Source organism: Balaenoptera ricei, chromosome 9, assembly GCF_028023285.1.
Source record: "Balaenoptera ricei isolate mBalRic1 chromosome 9, mBalRic1.hap2, whole genome shotgun sequence".
NCBI classification, from domain to species: Eukaryota; Metazoa; Chordata; class Mammalia; order Artiodactyla; family Balaenopteridae; genus Balaenoptera; species Balaenoptera ricei.
Window position 1 is genome coordinate 93364821 of NC_082647.1, and position 19776 is coordinate 93384596.

At 35.0% G+C, this 19776-nt stretch overlaps 1 protein-coding gene and 1 long non-coding RNA gene across 4 annotated transcripts in view; one reads left to right on the forward strand and one right to left on the reverse strand.

Moving 5' to 3' along the window:
- Positions 1-19776, forward strand: part of LOC132372067 (uncharacterized) — a 79930-nt gene that overhangs the window by 37349 nt on the left and 22805 nt on the right. The gene's annotated exons all lie outside the window — the stretch shown is intronic.
- PTPN12 (protein tyrosine phosphatase non-receptor type 12) overlaps positions 4904-19776 on the reverse strand; it is an 88437-nt gene continuing 73564 nt past the window's right edge. For 2 of the 3 annotated variants that reach the window (XM_059934096.1, XM_059934095.1), the window contains exons 13-18: positions 15067-16049; positions 11381-11458; positions 10422-10489; positions 9129-9159; positions 6310-6417; positions 4904-5766 (exon numbers count right to left, since the gene is read on the reverse strand). In XM_059934096.1, the coding sequence (XP_059790079.1) occupies positions 5705-5766; positions 6310-6417; positions 9129-9159; positions 10422-10489; positions 11381-11458; positions 15067-16049 (1330 nt within the window). In that variant the 3' untranslated portion in view covers positions 4904-5704. The remainder of the gene's footprint in view (positions 5767-6309; positions 6418-9128; positions 9160-10421; positions 10490-11380; positions 11459-15066; positions 16050-19776) is intronic. The other variant, XM_059934094.1, reaches the window with a different exon arrangement.

Sequence of the window (19776 nt, forward strand, 5' to 3'; positions counted from 1 at the left end):
TCACAAACACTCTAAAATAGTGAAGCCACCCCAAGAAGCTTTTGGGCTATAGCTTTCTAAATTTTCTTGAGTGCCTTTCCGACTTTTTTTTTTTTTTTTTTTTTTTTGGTACCTATAAATTTCCTCTTGGCTTGCTTTGCTGCCCCCTTCTGACAGAATGGGGAAGAGTTCCATGATGTCCCACCTCTACAGCCACTGAAACTGCTAAAAGCTATCAATGTCAAAGAATCCAACTTTCAAAAGCCTTTGGCCCTAAATTCAACTGAATTCACATGAAAGCAAAGTCTAAATGTAAAATTTCTACATATAAATTTTACTTTATTTCTGTTACATGGAAATCGATATTGACAGATGAAATAATATTAAAATGGATCAATCCATTTTCAATCTTTGGATTGAAAAGATGCCAAGAATACTTTGTTATTCTGAATGGCAATAGTCAACTTCCTATAAACTTCATTTTACCTTTCTGAAACAATAAAATGTGTACATATATAATTTTAATTTAAAAAATGTTTTTCTAGGGAATTCCCTGGTGGTTAGGACTCAGTGCTTTCACTGTGGAGGCCCGGGTTCAGTCCCTGGTCGGGGAACTAAGATCCTGCAAGCCGCAAGGCGCAGTGTGGTCAGAAAAAGAAATAAAAATGGCTTTCTAATGTTAATCTCAGCTAATCTCTACATATTTCAAATTATACAATATATGTAGTGTGCCCAGATTGGTATTTAAAATTTTTTGCATAGAAGCTGCATGAAAATGTTATTATATAATTAATTCAAATACAATGAGAAATGCTAAATACTTAGATTTTATATTTAATACAGTAAATTATTTAATGCTTTCTCACATTTTAGTTTTAGAAAGTATTGGAAATATTCTAACAGGTTTACATATAAGTTGATAAAGCTAAAATTTAAAAACCACAATACTTTAAAATATCACAGATGTATTGTACATTTGTGTACTTACTATAAACTTAATCCTACTAAAATTTTTTTCAGTCAGGAAAACAATGTTAAGGAGAAATTTAGAACTACTTTTCTGTTTAATGTTTGGCTATTTGGGTATAAATCTGTAGTAGCCAAAGAATATGTTCTTGCTGAAATGTTGGCAAGAGTTAAGTCACAAATACTATTACATTAAATCACGATTATAGTACATAGGCCATCTTGTCTCTAAAAAATGAAAAATGGTTGGAATCTTTGGAATTCCCTTCCCCCACTAACTCAACAAAGCCCAGATTTGTTGTAGTTTAAAACACTGAGACACATCTTCTTGAGCTACCCAATCGTAGCTGCTTTTCACTGATTAAATTGTTCACGATCTAATTGGTCATCTGCATATCATGCAAGATTTGTGCACCTTAAAGACAAATAGCGGGGGAAACAGACTGCAGCAAATCTGTTAAGAAAATACAGTTTATATTCAAAACTAGAGCTACTTTTAGCACAATATATTGAATGGTTATGTGCCAAAATTTTTGTTAAAGTTTTCGCAATTCCCTATCTGCCAGAATTGAAAATACGAGCTTCTGGCCTTTAAGAGCTGTGTAACAAAGATCTAAAATTGGAGAATAGAGTATTAAAAAACTGAAATTAATTCACATCTGATTATTTAGAAAGCTATTAAATGTGAATGTGAACTTTTGATACCTAAAATAACGTCACTAAAAGCAGGCAATTAGGAGACATCTGTGTAAGAAAACAAAAACAGCAAAAACTTTTCCAAAACTAGCACAACAGTGATTTAATTAAATTTAATTCTATATTTAGGATTAAATTAGAATGACTTCACAGATTGCAATCAAGGCCACCAGAAATGTACTTCAACAAAAATATTATAATCAGAACACATTTTAAGACTAAGTATACTTAAGATGTCATTCTTCACTTGAATTTCTCTCAAAAGCTTCAGATTGCAAATTGCATTATTTTTATTGCTTCCCTTCTCATTTAGCACAAAATCGTCTCTTTTTAGTTTAACTATGTGCCCATTAATAGACAAATGGATAAAGAAGATGTGGCATATACATATGATGAATATATATTACTCGGCCATGAAAAAGAATGAAAATTTGCCATTTGCAACAACATGCATGGAACTAGAGTGTATTATGCTAAGTCAGACAGAGAAAAACAAATCCTGTACAACTTCACTTATATGTGGAATCTAAAAAACAAAACAAACGAACAAACCTAACAAAACAGAAACAGATTCATAGATAGAACAAACTGGTGGTTGCCAGAGGGAAAGGGGGTTGGGGGGGATGACTGAAATCGGCGGAGATTAAGAGGTACAAACTTCCAGTTATAAATGAGTCACAGGGATGTCATGTACAGCACAGGGAATACAGTTCAATAATATTGTAGTAACTTGGTATGATTACAGATGGTAACTAGACTTATCGTGGTGATAATTTTATAATGTATAATAATATTGGATCACTATGTTGTACACCTGAAACTAATATAATATTGTAAGTCAATTATACTTAAGTTAAAAATTGACACAGGCAATGGCATTAAAAAATGTTTTAAACAATAAAATTAAAAAAAGAATTTCATAGTTTCAGCTATTTGAAGTGACCACAGGGGTTTAGGACATACAGTTATGTAAATTTGCTCAGGCAAAAACTTAACCACATGTCCTACGAGGCTGTTACCTGAGAGGAAGTCACTTAGCTTATGACTGAGCCTAGCTCAGCAATGACATATGACTATGGCTTTACTGCTCTCTGTTTACCAATATTAGGAGAAAATGTCCATAAAGTGAAAACTACTAGAGTAAAAAATACTATTTGTGAAAAATTGCTTCCAAAAGAAAGGTAACTGATAGTGTTAGGATGGAAAAGTAAAGATTAAAGGTCTTTGTAGCATTAGCTGTAAGGGAGAGGATTTGGATAAAGTAGCAGGATAAATTTGCCAGTGGTTTATCTCAGATACAAATGACCTTATTTATTATATGCTTTATATAGAAAAATAAAAATGAGTAACTTTATTGATTGTTCTAGGCAATACAAAAATCACTGGGAGAAAGCTAAAGGTGGAAAAAGGCAGAATTTAAAACATTATAAAGATAGGCAATGGAACAGAAAGAAAAAAAAATCTAATAATTGACTCAGATCAATGAATATATAACATATGACAAGACTATATATTTAATGGAGGAAGGACATTAACTGGTGATTCATAAAAGGAAAAAGAAATCTACCTCACACTCTATACAAAAAAATTAATTCTGTAGCTTTAGATAAAAACATAACATAAAAATATAAATAAAAAATAAAGCTTCTAGAAAAACTAAAGAATATCTTTGTGATCTTGGGGTGGGCAAAGATTTCTAAAAGAGGACACCAAAAAGGAGTAATTATAAAAGATTGATAAATTGGATTTAATTAAATTCAGGAACTTCAGTTTATCAAAACAAACAAACAAAAAAACACCATTAGTAAAGTGAAAAGGCAAAGCACAGGCAAACACACATGGAATATATAAATAATTCCAACAAATCAATAAGAAAAAGACAAACAACTAAATAGAAAAACAGGTGCAAAGTTGCCGGATGATAGGATATGTGCATACTCAGCTTTAGTAGATACTGCCAAACAGTATATGCTTGAGACTTGAACAGGTCCTTCACAAAAATGAATATCCACATGGTCATAAGCACATGAGAATGTGCTCAACCTCATTAGTCAGGAGGGAAATATGTTAACAATCAGAACCACCACTTTGGAAAATTGTTTGGCAATATCTACAAAGCTGAATGTATATGTGCATACTCTATAATCCAAAAATTGCACTCCTGGATATATACCCAACAGATTTATATATATAAGTGTATCAAAACACATTTTAAAATGTTTGTAGCAACAAAATTTGTAATTTTCCCAAGCCAAAAACAACCCAAATGTCTATTAGTAGCAGAATGAACAAACTGTGGTATATTCATACAATGCAAAACTCTAGCAATGAAAAATGAACAAGCAACTGCTACACATATAATAATGAACAAATCTTAGAAGCCCAAGGGGAAGCTTCTCAGTGGCTGGTCCTGTTCTACTGCTTGACCTAGGGGTGGTCACACTCAGAGGACTGTATACTTTGTGATGGTTAATATGCTTTTTGCACCCTTCTGAATACATGTATACTTCAATGAAGGAGTTCCAAAGCAACTCCTTACCAAGAAAAAAAATCTTTACAAATGATTTTAGTGCCATATTATACAAATCATAAAGTGTATGGAGACTAAATTTTTTTTCAATTATACTTTATTTCAGTTTAAATTTTATTAAGAAAATGATATGCTGTAGAGGTGTTTGTATCTTATGACTGTCCAGGGTCCACTGTATTCACATTTTTTGAACAAATATATGAGAAAAATGTGAAATTCTAAGACCAATGAGCTTTATAAATTTTTCAACATGAAATCACAGTATTATTTTCTCTTCCACAACAATCCTCTTTCTATTCATATACGATTACTTTATCTCACTTTAGTCTCATAATTTCTTCCCTCTTTTATAGGCAGAGGGAAAATACAGATGTCTATCAGCTTTGATCAATGATGTCAAAATTCAAACTTGGTACTTACGGAAAGGACCTCTGCTCCAGGGCAGGATGGGAAGAAACCAGTTCCCTTTTCCCAGCTGCACCTTTGTTTGGTGTTTTCCTGGCATCCCAGTAGGCAATAACGAGAAGGCTAAGAAGGATGCCTCGGGCTGACTCCAGGATAAGTATTTAGAACTGCAAAGCCGCATTTCTGCAGAAGGTGCTCCCTATTCTATAATTAAGAAATTAAACCCCATTCATACTCATGACTTAAAGATAAGACTGAGCTGGGAGGAAGGTGGATATTAAGTCTAATTTCCCACAAAAGAGGAATTGAAAAACCAAAACAAGTAGGCACTGTAAAATTGTTTTTGTCTTTTTAATGGCAGGTCAAATATCCTGAAACATACATATATTCTGATAGTCTTCTAATCCCAGTTGAGTTCAAATATTAAAGTAACACACACGAGCTAAGAGAATTCAATATTGTTCCAAGGCACTTACTGAATCTCCATAACTAGATGAAAACAAGGACAATTAGGATGGACAATTAGACAGTATATAATATAAAAATAACTTTTTGCTTACAATTTACAAAATGTATTATTATTACAATCTTTGATCTCTGATAACCTGTAATGCTGGCTGCATGAATCCAGCAATTTTAAAATTCAGAAACTATTTTCTAAAACTTCAGGGCAAATAATTTACAAATAAGGTACACAAAGATTTAGACCATGCAGAAATTTCTTACATCTTCTGTTAATAATATTTTATGACTGTAACTTTATCAAATTATATACCTACTTGCCCTGTACATATACAAAATAATGCATACATGATAAAACATTAGCAAAAGAGTAGTCCTTAAACTCAATTTATCATAAAAGTATTACTATATTAACATGTCTACAAGCAGCGTGTAACAGGGTTAAGAGACATTAAGGCAATAATACTTGAAGTTACAAAATAAACCGTATGTAATACTTTTTCCTAAGTGTAATATAAGGCAGGTAGATGGTCCCAGCAAAAAACACTAAGGTAACAATCTACACTGCTGTTAGTCCCACATTTTTAAGATGGAATACTATAAATCTGGCTTTCAGTGGCACTTGAATTTTCCAGTATAATTTAAAGTGTCTTTTAGTTCCCTGAATCATGTCCATTCTGAAGGTGGATCTCTTGGTCCTTTGGGTTTTCCACAGCGATTACCAAAACCTATAATCAAAATACCACAATAATTCTCTAGTGTTCAGAAATATTTTTACACTATTAAGCTCATGTCTGTAGACATTCTTATTTTCTGGAACGAATAAATTTCCATATGGAAATTTAGAACTTAAACTAAACAAATCTCTACAAACACAAACCAACTCTTAATTTGTTCTGGGTAGTTGAAAATAATTGCTTCTTTTATAAAAATAAAATCAATTCTATCAAAATGTAAGAAAAACAGCTAAGATATTTTAGTCTTTCCAACTCAAAAGAAAGATTTGTTTACACGCTGAAGTTTTTTATATTTTAGTTTTTAACCTCAGTATGAAACAGAATAAATTAGTTCATTTGTTTCATAATTAATTCCAAGCAACTTGGACAGTACATGTTTTATTCTTGGCAAGTGCCATTTAAGAACCTGAATAAATCATAGCACAAAGATAAACTTTGCCTTAAGGAAATTCTGGAATGATGGCAAATAACTTTTTTTCATTCTTGCCAGCATTAACTACACAATTACACTGTTAAAATTATCTAATAAATTACCAATCTCTGTGGCTTCTGTTGGACTTTCTGATATTTGATCTTTCTTGTTACTGAAAGTAGGTGGACATTCTGTACAAGTCTCTGTATGAATACCTCGTGCTGGATGGTCTAAAATGCAAATCAAAGCCATTGTTAGTCATAATCATGTGTAGCATCATAGGTAGAAGAATCCTCTAATTGTTTTAATGTGGGCAGTTAGTTAAAAGAGCAAGTTTTTTCTTGAGCATAATTTTAGAAGCCCAGATAAATATAAATGCAAAGGTAATGAACAGGGGCTTCCCTGGTGGCGCAGTGGTTGAGAATCTGCCTGCCAATGCAGGGGACACGGGTTCGAGCCCTGGTCTGGGAAGATCCCACATGCCGTGGAGCAACTAGGCCCGTGAGCCACAACTACTGAGCCTGCGCGTCTGGAGCCTGTGCTCCGCAACAAGAGAGGCCGCGATAGTGAGAGGCCCGCGCACCGCGATGAAGAGTGGCCCCCGCTTGCCACAACTAGAGAAAGCCCTCACACAGAAACGAAGACCCAACACAGACATAAATAAATAAATAAATAAATAAATTTAAAAAATAAAAAATAAAAGGAGCTTTAAAAAAAAAAAAAAATCAATTACTTTAAAAAAAAGAAAAAAAAAAAAAAGGTAATGAACACAGGAAATTATATTAGGTGTTCTTGCAGACGCCTAGAAATCTGCAGTGAGTACTTCTGCTGTGTGACGATTCTCCTTATGCTCCTACTTTAACTGCAACTGAAATGCCTTTATATGGAAATCAATGGCAAACAAGTTCATAGTTTATTAATGGACTTAATACTTGTGCTTAAAAGTAGTAATTCTTTTCTTTTAAGATTTAGCATTGCTTAAATTTTAGTTAGTTTACATATTTAACTGCCAATGCATAAGATTAGTAACAAAAGAAATCAACTACTATGATTCAGGCATTCTTTCACCACCTTCGTCACATCTCCTACACCCCCTGTAAGGAACTTTTCTGGAAACTTGGAATACACATCAAATAACAGACAATCCTTGTCCTCAGGTGCTTATAGTCTAGACAGGGGTCGGCAAACGTTTTCTGTAAAGGGCTAGAGAATATTTTAGGCTTTGCAAGCCACGTACGGTCTCTGTCGCACATTCTTCATTGATTTTTGTTTCTTTGTTTTTATTTTTAAATACCTCTTTAAAATGTAAAAATAATTCATTCAGCTCAAGGGCAGAATAAGAAAACAAGCCACGGGCAGGATTAGGCCTGTGGGATACAGTTTGCTAACCTCTGGTCTAGTAGGAGAGCCAGACAAGTACATTACTTATTATAGTAGTGTGATAAGGTTTATAATAAACAGGGACAGAAAGGAGAGGCATGTAGACGAAACAAGTGGCGGAGGGGTATTCCTCATATTTCTATGAGGAAATGATGATTTAGGCTAAAAGCCTCAATGAAGTAAAGGGCCTACTACTGAGTAAGAGTTAGTGGGATTCATGAAGAAAATAAAGATTTGGAAAATTCAGGGGAAATAAAAAGGGTATAAACTAGAGCAGGTAAGATAACCAAGCAACGCTGAGGGCTCAACTGTGGATCAATCCTAGAACTGTATGCTCACTCTGTAAAACTGAGCCAAGTTCCCCAGCAGTATTCAGTAATCCTGAGGGATAAAGTAAAATGGTATGGGAATTAGGGGCAAGAAAGTTAAGGATAACTGTGAGTGTGACTAGAGTGATGGATGATGGTATCTAGACTGAATAGAGAAGGAAGAGAAACCAGAAAGAAGGAGTTAACAGATAATAAGAAAATAAAAGACCCAGGGATCTAGCCATAGCAGCAGTACTAATATAACATAGGTAATAATAACAGCATTGCTACCATTTCAGTGCCTACCGTGTGCCGGGCACTGTCTAATACTCTCCATATATGATTTAATTTAATTAAATCTTCGCAACAATCCTCTAGGGTAGGTTACTACTATTATCTGCATTTCACAGAGAAGAAAACTGAAGCCTAGAAAGATGAGGTAACTTGCCCAAATCCACATAGTAAGTAAAATGGCAAAAATGGGACTCCAATCCAGGTGGGCTTGACACTAAAGCTTCTGCTCTTTTCCTTATAATATGTTGCTGCAGGAAAGTAAACAGAGAGTAATAAAGAGTTTATGAGATGGAATGGAGCCCCATTAGGCAAAGATCCAGGAAGAGAGCAGCTGAAGCAGAATGGAGGGTAAGGGCAGAGGTGATAGATAAATTGAGGGAACTGTATAAGCTAGGATGTTTGATGAGCTGTTTACGTAGTTACTGATTTATAAGAATTAACAAATAACTTGACCTATTTTACTATGATCGTAAAAGTAATGTAGTAGAAAAATTTTCTAACTTGGCATTATAACACTGGGTTGAGCTAACATAACCTTACTAGCCTTCACAAATGTAAAAGTCCTAAAAGGAAGATTTCCAAAACAATTGATTTTTAGGCACCCAATTCAATCATCTAGGTTAATTTGGGGCATTTATTCAAATCATTGTCAGATCTAGATTCTAAGTGTTTTTATAAACAACAGAAATAAAATACAGGAAAATATTTTAAAAATAATTTCCTTCCCATCAGCCTGTAACTACTGATAATAAATGCTGTTATCCTCCTGATCAATAATAATATCTGGTATAATAACAAATTTAAAAGAATTATACTACATAATTCAGGTTCTAGAAGAGTTGTCCTACATATTTTCACATACTGAAATAACCAAATAAATAGCATACACCATGAGACATGCTATTTTATGGAAATTAATCTATATAATCTATAGCAAAAAGGAACACAATCCAACTTACCACATGTTTCACTTCCAGAGGTTATCAAGCCCTATAAGGAAGACATTCAATAGCTATTACAGTACATCCCTTTCAGGTACAAATCATAGAAAATTTGGTCTGTTACGAGTATATATCCCAATAAATCAAGATCTATCAAGATTCTCGTGTCAAAGGAAAAGAAAACAATGGTGTTTTCAATTAGGGTTAAAAATTTTTAATGTTGTGGTGTTTTATACTGGGAGTAAAAGGATAGGGGAATTCCTTTTCCTTCTGGATGAAAACTGAAAATGCAGAAGTTACTACATAAGAGAACATACACACAACTGCATTTTGCCAGCCCTCTACTGTATTCATCAAGTTGTGATATCACTGATTGTAAGACATAGCATCATTATTAGGTTACCAATACTTTATTTACCAATTAAAGTATATCACAATGCTTTTTTAATCAATTTTAAGATATACGCCAATTTCACAGATATTCAAATATGAGAGAAATAATAATGTTGAAGAAAAATGGCATTTCCCGTGGCTAAAATACTTAGCTACCAAAACATTTCCTGAATGTGAAAGGAAGTCTCACATGACCAGAAAAACCAAAGGGAGAGACAATATACCTGGTTTTATAATGGAAAGAACAAAATCTAGGAAAGCACTAGGACCCTGAAAATAGTAACTCCTGGTCTATTCATACCTCCAAAATGATTTGAAACAAGGCATAATTTACAAATTTCAAAAGCAGCTTGGGAAAATTTCAAAAGCAGCTTGGGAATATGACCATCACTCTGAAGTGATGGTCATATGTAGATCATAATGCTCTTTAAAAAAATTTTAGGGCTTCCCTGGTGGCGCAGTGGTTGAGAATATGCCTGCCAATGCAGGGGACATGGGTTCGAGCCCTGGTCTGGGAAGATCCCACATGCCACGGAGCAACTAGGTCCGTGAGCCACAACTACTGAGCCTGCGTGTCTGGAGCCTGTGCTCCGCAACAAGAGAGGCCACGATAGTGAGAGGCCCGCGCACCGCGATGAAGAGTGGCCCCCGCTTGCCGCAACTAGCGAAAGCCCTTGCACAGAAACAAAGACCCAACACAGCCAAAAAAAATTAAAATAAATTAATTAATTAATTTTAAAAAAATTTTAGATCTCACATTTTATACACTTTTCATGTGAAATTATAGCATAAGAAATAATTATCAAAAATTATATTTAATAGTCTTAAGGTAAGTTATTATAACAACTGTAAGATAAATTAATAAAACAAAAGAACAAAATATTGAGCTATAGCTGTTCCAATCCCAAAAGGACTCACTTCAGGTTTTCTTTGTTCACACTGTTCCTGATTTTGAAGTTCACTCCACTCAGATCTTACAGGTGTATCTGAGAAAAATGAAATCTTACCATTAAAATTAACATCTTTAATTCTTAAAATTTCTTGCTTTAAGGTAATATACAAAAACAGATACTATAGATTTTTAGAAACTATCACTTCCACTAAAAAATTTCTAGCTTCTATTAATTGAAGAATATGCCCTTAAGCTTTCTTCCTTAAAATTTAAAGAATTGAGTTATCAGAGTTTATTACAAGTGCATTGTAATCTACAGGTATGACAGACTTAGACTTATTTATTTAATATTAGTGAAGTATACAGCTTCACTGTTTTTTAACATTCTTAAAATCAGTTAAAATGAATAAAATATTTGTAAAATGCAGCTCAGATAAGACTAGTAGTGTGCACCTCCACTGAGCACAAGACACTGTAAATATATTAAAGCTGTTTCTATACTCTTTTTCAGGATGGGAAGGATGAGGAATATATTATCAATACTCTGAAATATCACTTTCTCCCTCACTGATACTCTTGTGGCCTTAAGGGTCCTCAGTTAACATCGACTGAGTGATGCCTGCCTACAACAGAATTTAAATGTTTACTTACCTAAACTGGTACCAAGTGAAGCAGTTAATGTCTTTTCATAAGTAAGTGCCATTTTTAATGAATGAAAAGACAATAAACTGTATACAGTTATAGTTGCATTTAACTGGATTATAGTGTTTGATATAAATGCAGCCATTTTATTAGCAGTCTTAGCAAATAAAAAATAACATTATAAGTATTTTTCATACAAGGAATTAAAAACATTTGTCAGTATAAATTCAAACCTGTTTTTCAATTTAATTGTGTAGCTCAACAGCAACAGACTGTAATCAGCCATGTTTTTCAGAGCTTATTATTAAAGCATGAAATAGGTAAAATCAGAAGATACACTCACTATGTTCACTGGCCAATACAAAAGACTCAGGAGTTCTTTCAGGTAGGGGAGGAGGCGAATCTTCACTAACATCAACATCTAAATCAAATACATAAAATTTAGACAAATTATGAACTTGTTAAAAAATGTTAACTCATTTAAAAGTGAACTTTTTATCTAAACAAAATAAGACAGCTTTCTTGACATTCTTAAAAATCACTGCCACAAGTATCTAAGAGAACCAGTTTTTAAAAATGCAAAAATAAACAAGATATCGTTATCACTCGACTTGTTATCAAAAACAATTATAAAGCTTATTGAGCAAAGACTGAACTCCATCACTATTGCACAGAGAAAGTGACTCTCCCATGACTTTCCTGACACCGTGTAGGCATTAATCACACTGTCCTCTGAGTCTGAAGGCATCTTCAGCAGAGAAGCCAGCAGGCGAGTGCCTTCTCTACTGGGTTTGCCGATAATGCTTTGAGTCCACAAAGGAAAGCTTCAGTCATTTGACTTAAGTCAGTGTTTCCCAAACTGTAATCGATTGCTTTACTCCTTTTATGAGTTTTGCCATACTGTGGACCATATGTCCTATTTTTTTAAATCCCACTCATTTTAAACTTAACTATGTACTTCAGTCATGTTTTAAATAGTAATGACTAAAATAACAGATTAAAAGTGCTAGTTATTTTTCTAATACACAAAAATATAACCATTAAAATTTTTGGATGTTCATTTATTTATTGCCTAAAATCTTGTGAACAGTGGCATATGACCATACTTTGAGAATACTGACTGAAGCCATATAAAAGCTTTTCACCAGTAAAAACAAAATTAGCTCTTGGAAAAGATAATGCATTAAGTAAGCCTTGTCAGTTATGCCGTAATAAGGTGAAATGAGAGTATTAGATCCTTTGAGGTTTCACTGGAGGTAGAAAAAGAAATATGAGCATACAATTCTGTGTGTGGACTCTCAGGTTAGAAAAGATGGGACAAAGAAAGGAAGATGTGAGGATCCTATATTGTCTGGGCCTTGACAACTGTTTTCTTAAAACTGTGAACAACTGTGCCATGATACTTTGCTATTTTACCACATTTGATAGGCTATGCATTAAAAAGAGAGTGAAAATCAAAAAAAGCCTTTTCAATTTTCAACGTGCATGAGCCAGGTATGACTGCTCTGGTTCCTCCTACAATTATTTAGCTGAAGACACAAGAAAATACAGCCCCTGGATCCTGCTGAGAGAAGAGTTCCAGTCCAATACTTTGTATATATATATATGTGTGTGTATATATATAAAAATCTGTATATATATACACACACACACACACACACACACACACATATACACATATATATAAAACATGAGTACTGGAACTCTCTCTTGCACATAAAGCTAAGCTACTAAAGAACTATCTACCCTGTCTGGTAGTAACAGTCTAAGCAATCATCGTATTTCCCCTTGCTCTTTTGTTACTAAGAGCTCACAGTGAAGAGATGGCTGTTGGAAGGAAGAGATGCATAATCTTGACATTGTGGTGCCATTTCACAATTACGTGAACAAATCAGGAAGGACAGTATGGCTTGTTTACATCAAGTATCAAGTATCTTTTGGAAACTCTATACCTCTTCTGTTACAACAGTCCTCACTCTTGAAAGACTTTATTTTCTAACTGTGGCCTTGGCTTCTCAACTGCATGTTTCTCCCTGGATCTCTGGATTGCCTTTTCTGTGTTATAAATTTGTGTTTTAGAGGTTAACCAACCAGAGCCTGCACATTTTTCATAGGCTTTTGTAAATCATACACTTTATGGGAGCCTAGTGTAGCCATGTCTGAGAAATCTTTCAGGAGGCCTGAGTCAATATTAAAATCAGAATGATAGCCAGGAATTTTTTTTCAGGCAGTAACTTATGCAAAAGTTTGTTTTAGGTATCAAAACAAAATTATTCCATAGCAAATTTTAAAACAAACAAGCAAACAGTAATCTAATCCTTGTGCCAAAGGTTCATCTACAAGGTAAATAATTACTAACATTAAAAATAGGACTGCTTGTAGTTATGCTGCAACACAGAATACTTACACAGGAAAACCATCTGTTAATACCAAACTCATTTAGCATAGTTAAGGTAGGGTGAAAAGAAACCAGAAATCACATTTACAGCTATCTTTGCTTTGAAATACAAATAAAATGGAGAGAAAGGAAGTGAGCTGGTATACAGAAGAGTGCTTTCAACTATTCTGTGCAGTATGTTGTATTCTAAAGGAACTCTTTCTGTTATCACCAAAACACTGGTCATATGGCAGTAACTTTTAATAAGCGTGTCATATCATGCATCCTTCCTGCCCTCACCAAACTCTATTTCTAGTAATGGTTTAAAAAAATTTATTTCCTAGGTACAAAACACATGCCTGATATGCTAAAAAAAACCCAAAACGACAATTTCTTATCTACATATTTTCTTGTGTAGTTATAACTTAGCAGTTATTTTTCAAACTCTGAAGTCGAGGGGAAAAAATATATTAACAATTTTAAATTATGCCAAACTGGTGAAGTAGTTTTTATTGTGGTAACCATTATCTTCTGAAGATCCTTGAAATAAACCACAAAAGAATCAAGAACATAGAAGATCATGTAAATTTAAGAAACTAGCTTAGACTCTCATTTACTCTACCAGATACATCCCCAAGATAAAAAAAAGAAAAAAAAGTATGTGTGAGTTGAGGAAAATAGAGGCACCACAGTATGGGTGGTACTTACTGGGTCGGAATTAGAAAAAGTCATCTTTCAAGTTCACAGTACTTAATTTGGCTGCACAAATTTGGCTGCACATGTAACTACCAGTCTATGTGTGTCACTATCAAAGTTCACCAACAAGTAAAAGAGCACTGATAATCAACCTATCAATAAATAGCTTTTGTGTTTATATATTTGCTGTCAACTTCATGGTCTGTTTAAGATGGCAGCCGTGGTAATTTTTAGCGGATTAAAGAGGAGTTTCAAGACCCAATAATACATCTTGGGAACTTAGGGCATGCGTTATCTTGAAATGCTTAGACTGCTTAAAGAAGAGAGTCATTAATTAAATAGTAGTAGCACTGATGACTAGACATGGAAATATCCCACTTTCTACTGACTGAATTAAACTTCCTATATTCTGAGCAGCTACAATATTGCTCCTTGATAAACTCATTGTTGAAAGGAGCCTTTTTTGCAAGCATTTGTGAGGAGGTTTAAAATTTTAAAAAGGTATTTTGTAGTTAAAAGATCATAAAGATAATAAAATAGATATCTGTAATATACATGGGTGAAATTAAATGGCCAATCAAGCCATTCTACAGTATTTGTGTCACTGTCACTTTAAGTAATTCTATCTTCCCTAAATTATTTCTAATTATTCAGTCATATAAAATTTTGACCCATATAAATACTGAGAGTTGTAAGATATAAGAAGAGAAAATTTTCAGTTACAACAATTTAAATATTTTGGAAACAAAAAGTCCAGTAATGCAATGTGATCAAACTAAGGTAACAATAAATAAAGGCTTACTTAAAAATAAAATTAGTATCAAAAATAATGAAATTTTGCATAGGTTCTGGAGTAAAGTGTGGAATAAAACAATGAATTAATATAGCTAAAGTGCTTAGAACAGTGACTGGCACATAGTAAAAATATTATAAGTGTTAGATACTATTATCATTACCTTTTTCAGCACCTGAATGTATTGTTCCTGCTATATCATGTCTAGCAATGGACATTGATAATACTTTCCTTGTAGAAATGCTTTCAGTACTAGCGGCAGCAGAAACAGTGGCACTTGCTGTTGAAATACTGGTTTTATTCTTGGTCACAGCACCATCAGAGTTCCTTTCATCAGAGTCCGAGTCATCAGAGTGAAGAGGATTAGTAAAACTGAGGGGTGCTCTGAATAGAGGGGAACTGTTGTGATGATCTGTGAGATCATGGGTTGCAAGTTGTGTCGTGGGGCTTGGTGTTGAACTCCCAGTTTTCATTGTTTGACAGTGGGTACCTGAGGATTTGCCTTCAGAGGAATCAGGCATGGGTAGAGTATTCTCAGGTCCATGAAATGACCACGGTGCATGTCCTTTCTCATCAAGAGGTAAGCGGTCTGGCCTTGGAGGTGTGTCTGAATTCTTCTGTGATTCTTCTGGTAGGATAACTGGAGCTTTATTTGACTGTGTTGCATTGCAGTCCACACAGGAATTCTGGGAAATATCATCAATTTTTAGATCTCTTGAACTCAATTCCTGTGATTTAAAGATTTTATCAATTGTACATGGTGAAGCCGAAGCCGATTTAATTTTAATTGCATGTCCCCTATTCAAGAGTGTGTTCCCTTCAAAACTTTTTGGTCCTTCTTGAAGAGGGACCTTCTTAATCTCAAAACTTAAATTTCGCTCCAATTTTTTATCTATTTGTTCAACAGTTGATTCATTTTTCCCTGTAAGTTCTGTTGATTTATTATAGTTTCTGTTGAGGTCTGTTGAATGTTGTTCTGATGAAACCACGTGCAACACTGGCTTTGGATGGTATCTGTCATTGTCCTGCCACACAGTAGTGACTGTTGGAAAAGCTGAAGGGGGAGAAGGTGTCAAGATGGGTGGCACTGGGTGAGGTTCTGGAGGCTGCAGTATTTCTTCCTTAGCATCCCCTTCTACAAGGCAACTGGAAAATATTAAGAAAAGGGTATTAGAATGTTCATCCTTTTAAAAAATAAGTTGATAGGTAACAGTTATGTAGCTAAGCCTCTTTAAATTAAAAGTCAGTAGAGTCTGTGGTTATGAATAAAAAATTAAAATTTGCCAAACTAAGAAAAGTTAATGTTTAACAAGGTAGTAATGTATGTACATTGCTTAAAAAGGTCAAATAACACAAGAATTTTAATAAAAAACCAGCAGTCCCCTCCCACAGCCCTCCATTTACCCTGAGACATCAGGTTTCAACTTTTTAAAAACAGCTACTTCGAAGATTTGCCTCCGTGTTTCAAAATATTTCAAAATGCAGAAACGTTATTACTTGATCTTTCTATTTCGCACATACTCTACTGTCTTCCTACTATGGAAATGTCTTCTCCATCTTCCTAATACTGCTAATTTTTGGTTAGTTCAATCTTATGACTACAGTTATTATTCATACCAATGACAGCATGATTTCCTATTTTTTCTTATATAACTCTTATTTTTTCCCTAATAATTGGCTTGGGTTTCCTGTGTACCATCAGTAATTCAGCCCTTCTTCAAACTTTCCTGCAGATTTGTACACCTCCTCTCAATTGGTCAAGCATACCAGGTAGCTATCAATATCACAGACATCCCTCTTAGAAACCTTGAGCCTCGCGTTCCAGTGTGGCCCCCTGGCCCCCGAGGCTACCATAGAGCTGAGACTCTCTCTTGTGTTAGACTCTCCTGTTTCCCAGGTCCCATCTTCGTTTTTCTAGGTACACTTGCTCAATTTAGTGGGTTATACCCTCCAATTGCTTCTTAAAAACTATACATAGGAAACAGATTTCCTGAGGTCTACGTAATTATTATGTTTTCAAGGTTACTGACTTTTGGAAAAGGTGTGTTATTCTAGACTAGAAATAACTTTCCTTCAGACTTTTATAACTGTGATTCCCGTTCTTTGATTGTGAGCTGTTTTTTCTCTTTTGAGCTTTTAGTTTCTTTTTTTTTTTTTAAGTCTTCATGTTCTACAATCTCATGGTGTAACTTCTTTTAATCCACTATATTGAGACCTTTCTCTGCAAAAATTCATGTTACTACTTACTAGGAACTTCTTTCCTAATTTCTTCTCTTCCAGTCTCCTTCCAGACTATGATTAGTTTTAGTTATAATTATTATTATTACTATGATTATGTGACATACCTCCTGGTTTGATTCTCTAATTTCTTTATCATCTCTCTCCTATTTTCTCTCTTTCTATTTGTTCATTTTCTTGGGAGATTTCCTTGACTGTCTTCTAGCCTTCTTTAGTTAAAATTAAATTTTAATTTTTAAAATGTATGCCATTATATTTTTAATTTCCAAGAGCTTCTTATTTATTATGACCTGGTTCTTATTCATGGTTGCAATATTTCCTAATTACTGAGAAAACAGACAGTTGCCACCCCCCCATCTTTTTTCTATTCTGTGTTGTCTCCATTCCATCCATTTTTTCCTGCTTATTTGATTATGTCTTTCATGTTAGGGGCTTTGTCAAGTGTCTGATAATTCCTGGTTCTGTCCATTTTGAGAGAATGGAATATTTTAAATGACTGGGTAATGTGTATGTAAATGTAAGGGGGAGGGCTTGTGGCTTAGTGGCCATCTTACTGCTTGGTGACTGAATACAGTCCTTGCAACATCATTGGTGGGCCACAACCATCAATAACTATCGATTTCCTCTCTTGGGCTGGTTAGTTTTTCAAGAGAGGGATTCTGTCTCCCACCAGAAGTGGCTATCAGTATTCTGGGAGCCAAATAAGGGGTGGGAGCAATCTCACTATTCAGCATGCAGATTCCTGCTTTCAGCAAGGAACTAACAACCCCACCATCAGTTGGACCTGATATACTGAACCCAGAGACTTCCAGGTTCAACCACACCAAAGTAAATCCCTCCCTACTGTGTTCCCAGGTGTGTGTGAAGCTGTCATCTGTCTGCTCAATTTGATGGAAGGCATCTGGGGTTCTAAACACTCTTTATAGAGATATTCAAGTACTCTTCTTGTTTTCAGTCCCATCCTACACACCAGGCTTAAGGGGGACCTCCAATTTCTGGGCCTTTCTGGGGGTTCTTTGAAGACAATCATCTTGATTCTTATTGGCTTCCCTCACCTACAGGAAAGCAAGTTTTAGCTTTCTCTGTTCTAAGTCCCTTTTCACATTGGTCAATGTGTTTTCCACTTCCCAAAATTCTGTCAAAATCTCATTTACTACCACCTTCTCTTCAGTTTTTTGGTTTTTAATCTTTATATATTTTTATGTTCCTCCACTATAATTTTAGGAAGTTTAGGGAGGGACCAGAGTTAAATGTCCTTAAACTGCCTATTTAACCAACAATCCTGTAAATGTTTTTAGAAGCAGTAGCCTTACATGATGTTGATATGTACATAGTAATGAAATTCTTAGCTACTCACATTTTTAAAATAGCTTTAAGTGAGGTACAGTTGATATACAAAAACCTGAACATATATTTTTTTTAATTTATTTAATTTATTTATTTATTTTTGGCCGTGTTGGGTCTTTGTTGCTGCGCACGGGCTTTCTCTCGCAAGAGTGGTTGCGGCGAGCGGGGGCTACTCTTCAGTGTGGTGTGTGGGCTCCTCATTGCGGTGGCTTCTCTTGTTGCGGAGCACGGGCTCTAGGCACGCGGGCTTTAGTAGTTGTGGCATGTGGGTTCAGTAGTTGTGGCTCGTGGGCTCTAGAGCACAGGCTCAGCAGTTGTGGTGCATGGGCTTAGTTGCTCCGTGACATGTGGGATCTTCCCAGACCAGGGCTCAAACCCGTGTCCCCTGCATTGGCAGGCGGATTCTTAACCACTGTGCCACCAGGGAAGCTCTGAATATATTTTTTTAATATATATATTTATTTATTTATTAATTTATTTATCGCTGTGTTGGGTCTTAGTCGTGGCATGCGGGATCTTTTGTTGCGGCGCGCACGGGCTTCTCTCTAGTTGTGGCACGTGGGCTTCTATTTGTGGCGCACGGGCTCCAGAGCACGTGGGCTCTGTAGTTGCAGCATGCAGGCTCTCTAGCTGTTGCGTGCAGGCTCAGTAGTTGCAGCATGCGGTCGTAGTTGTCCCGCAGCATGTGGGATCTTAGCTCCCTGACCAGGAATTGAACCCGCGTCCCCTGCGCTGGAAGGTGGATTCTTAACCACTGGACCACCACGGAAGTCCCAGAACATATTTAATGTATACAATTTGATGAGTTTGGACATATGCATATATTGGGTTGGCCAAAAAGTGCTTTTGCTTTCTAAGTAAAAATAAAAGACACATTTTTCATTTTTACCAAGAACGTTATTGAACAATGTATTCACCCTTTTGTTCCACTACCTTTTGCCATTTTTCAGGCAAGTTCATAATTCCGTCTTCCCAAAACTTTTCATCTTTTTGAGCAAAGAACTGTTATAGGTGCCTTTTACAGTCTTCCAGGGAATTGAATTTTTTTTCCATTAAGAGAATTTTGTAAAGACTGAAATAAATGGAAATCCCAAGGTGCAATGTCTGGTGAATACGATGGATGAATCAGAACTTCCCAGCCGAGCTGTAACAGTTTTTGCCTGGTCATCAAAGAAACATGCAGTCTTGTGTTATCCTGATGGGAGATTATGCATTTTCTGTTGACTAATTCTTAGTTTTATTATGTATTCTAATATCTATCAATAACTTTAAAAATACATCTGAGATT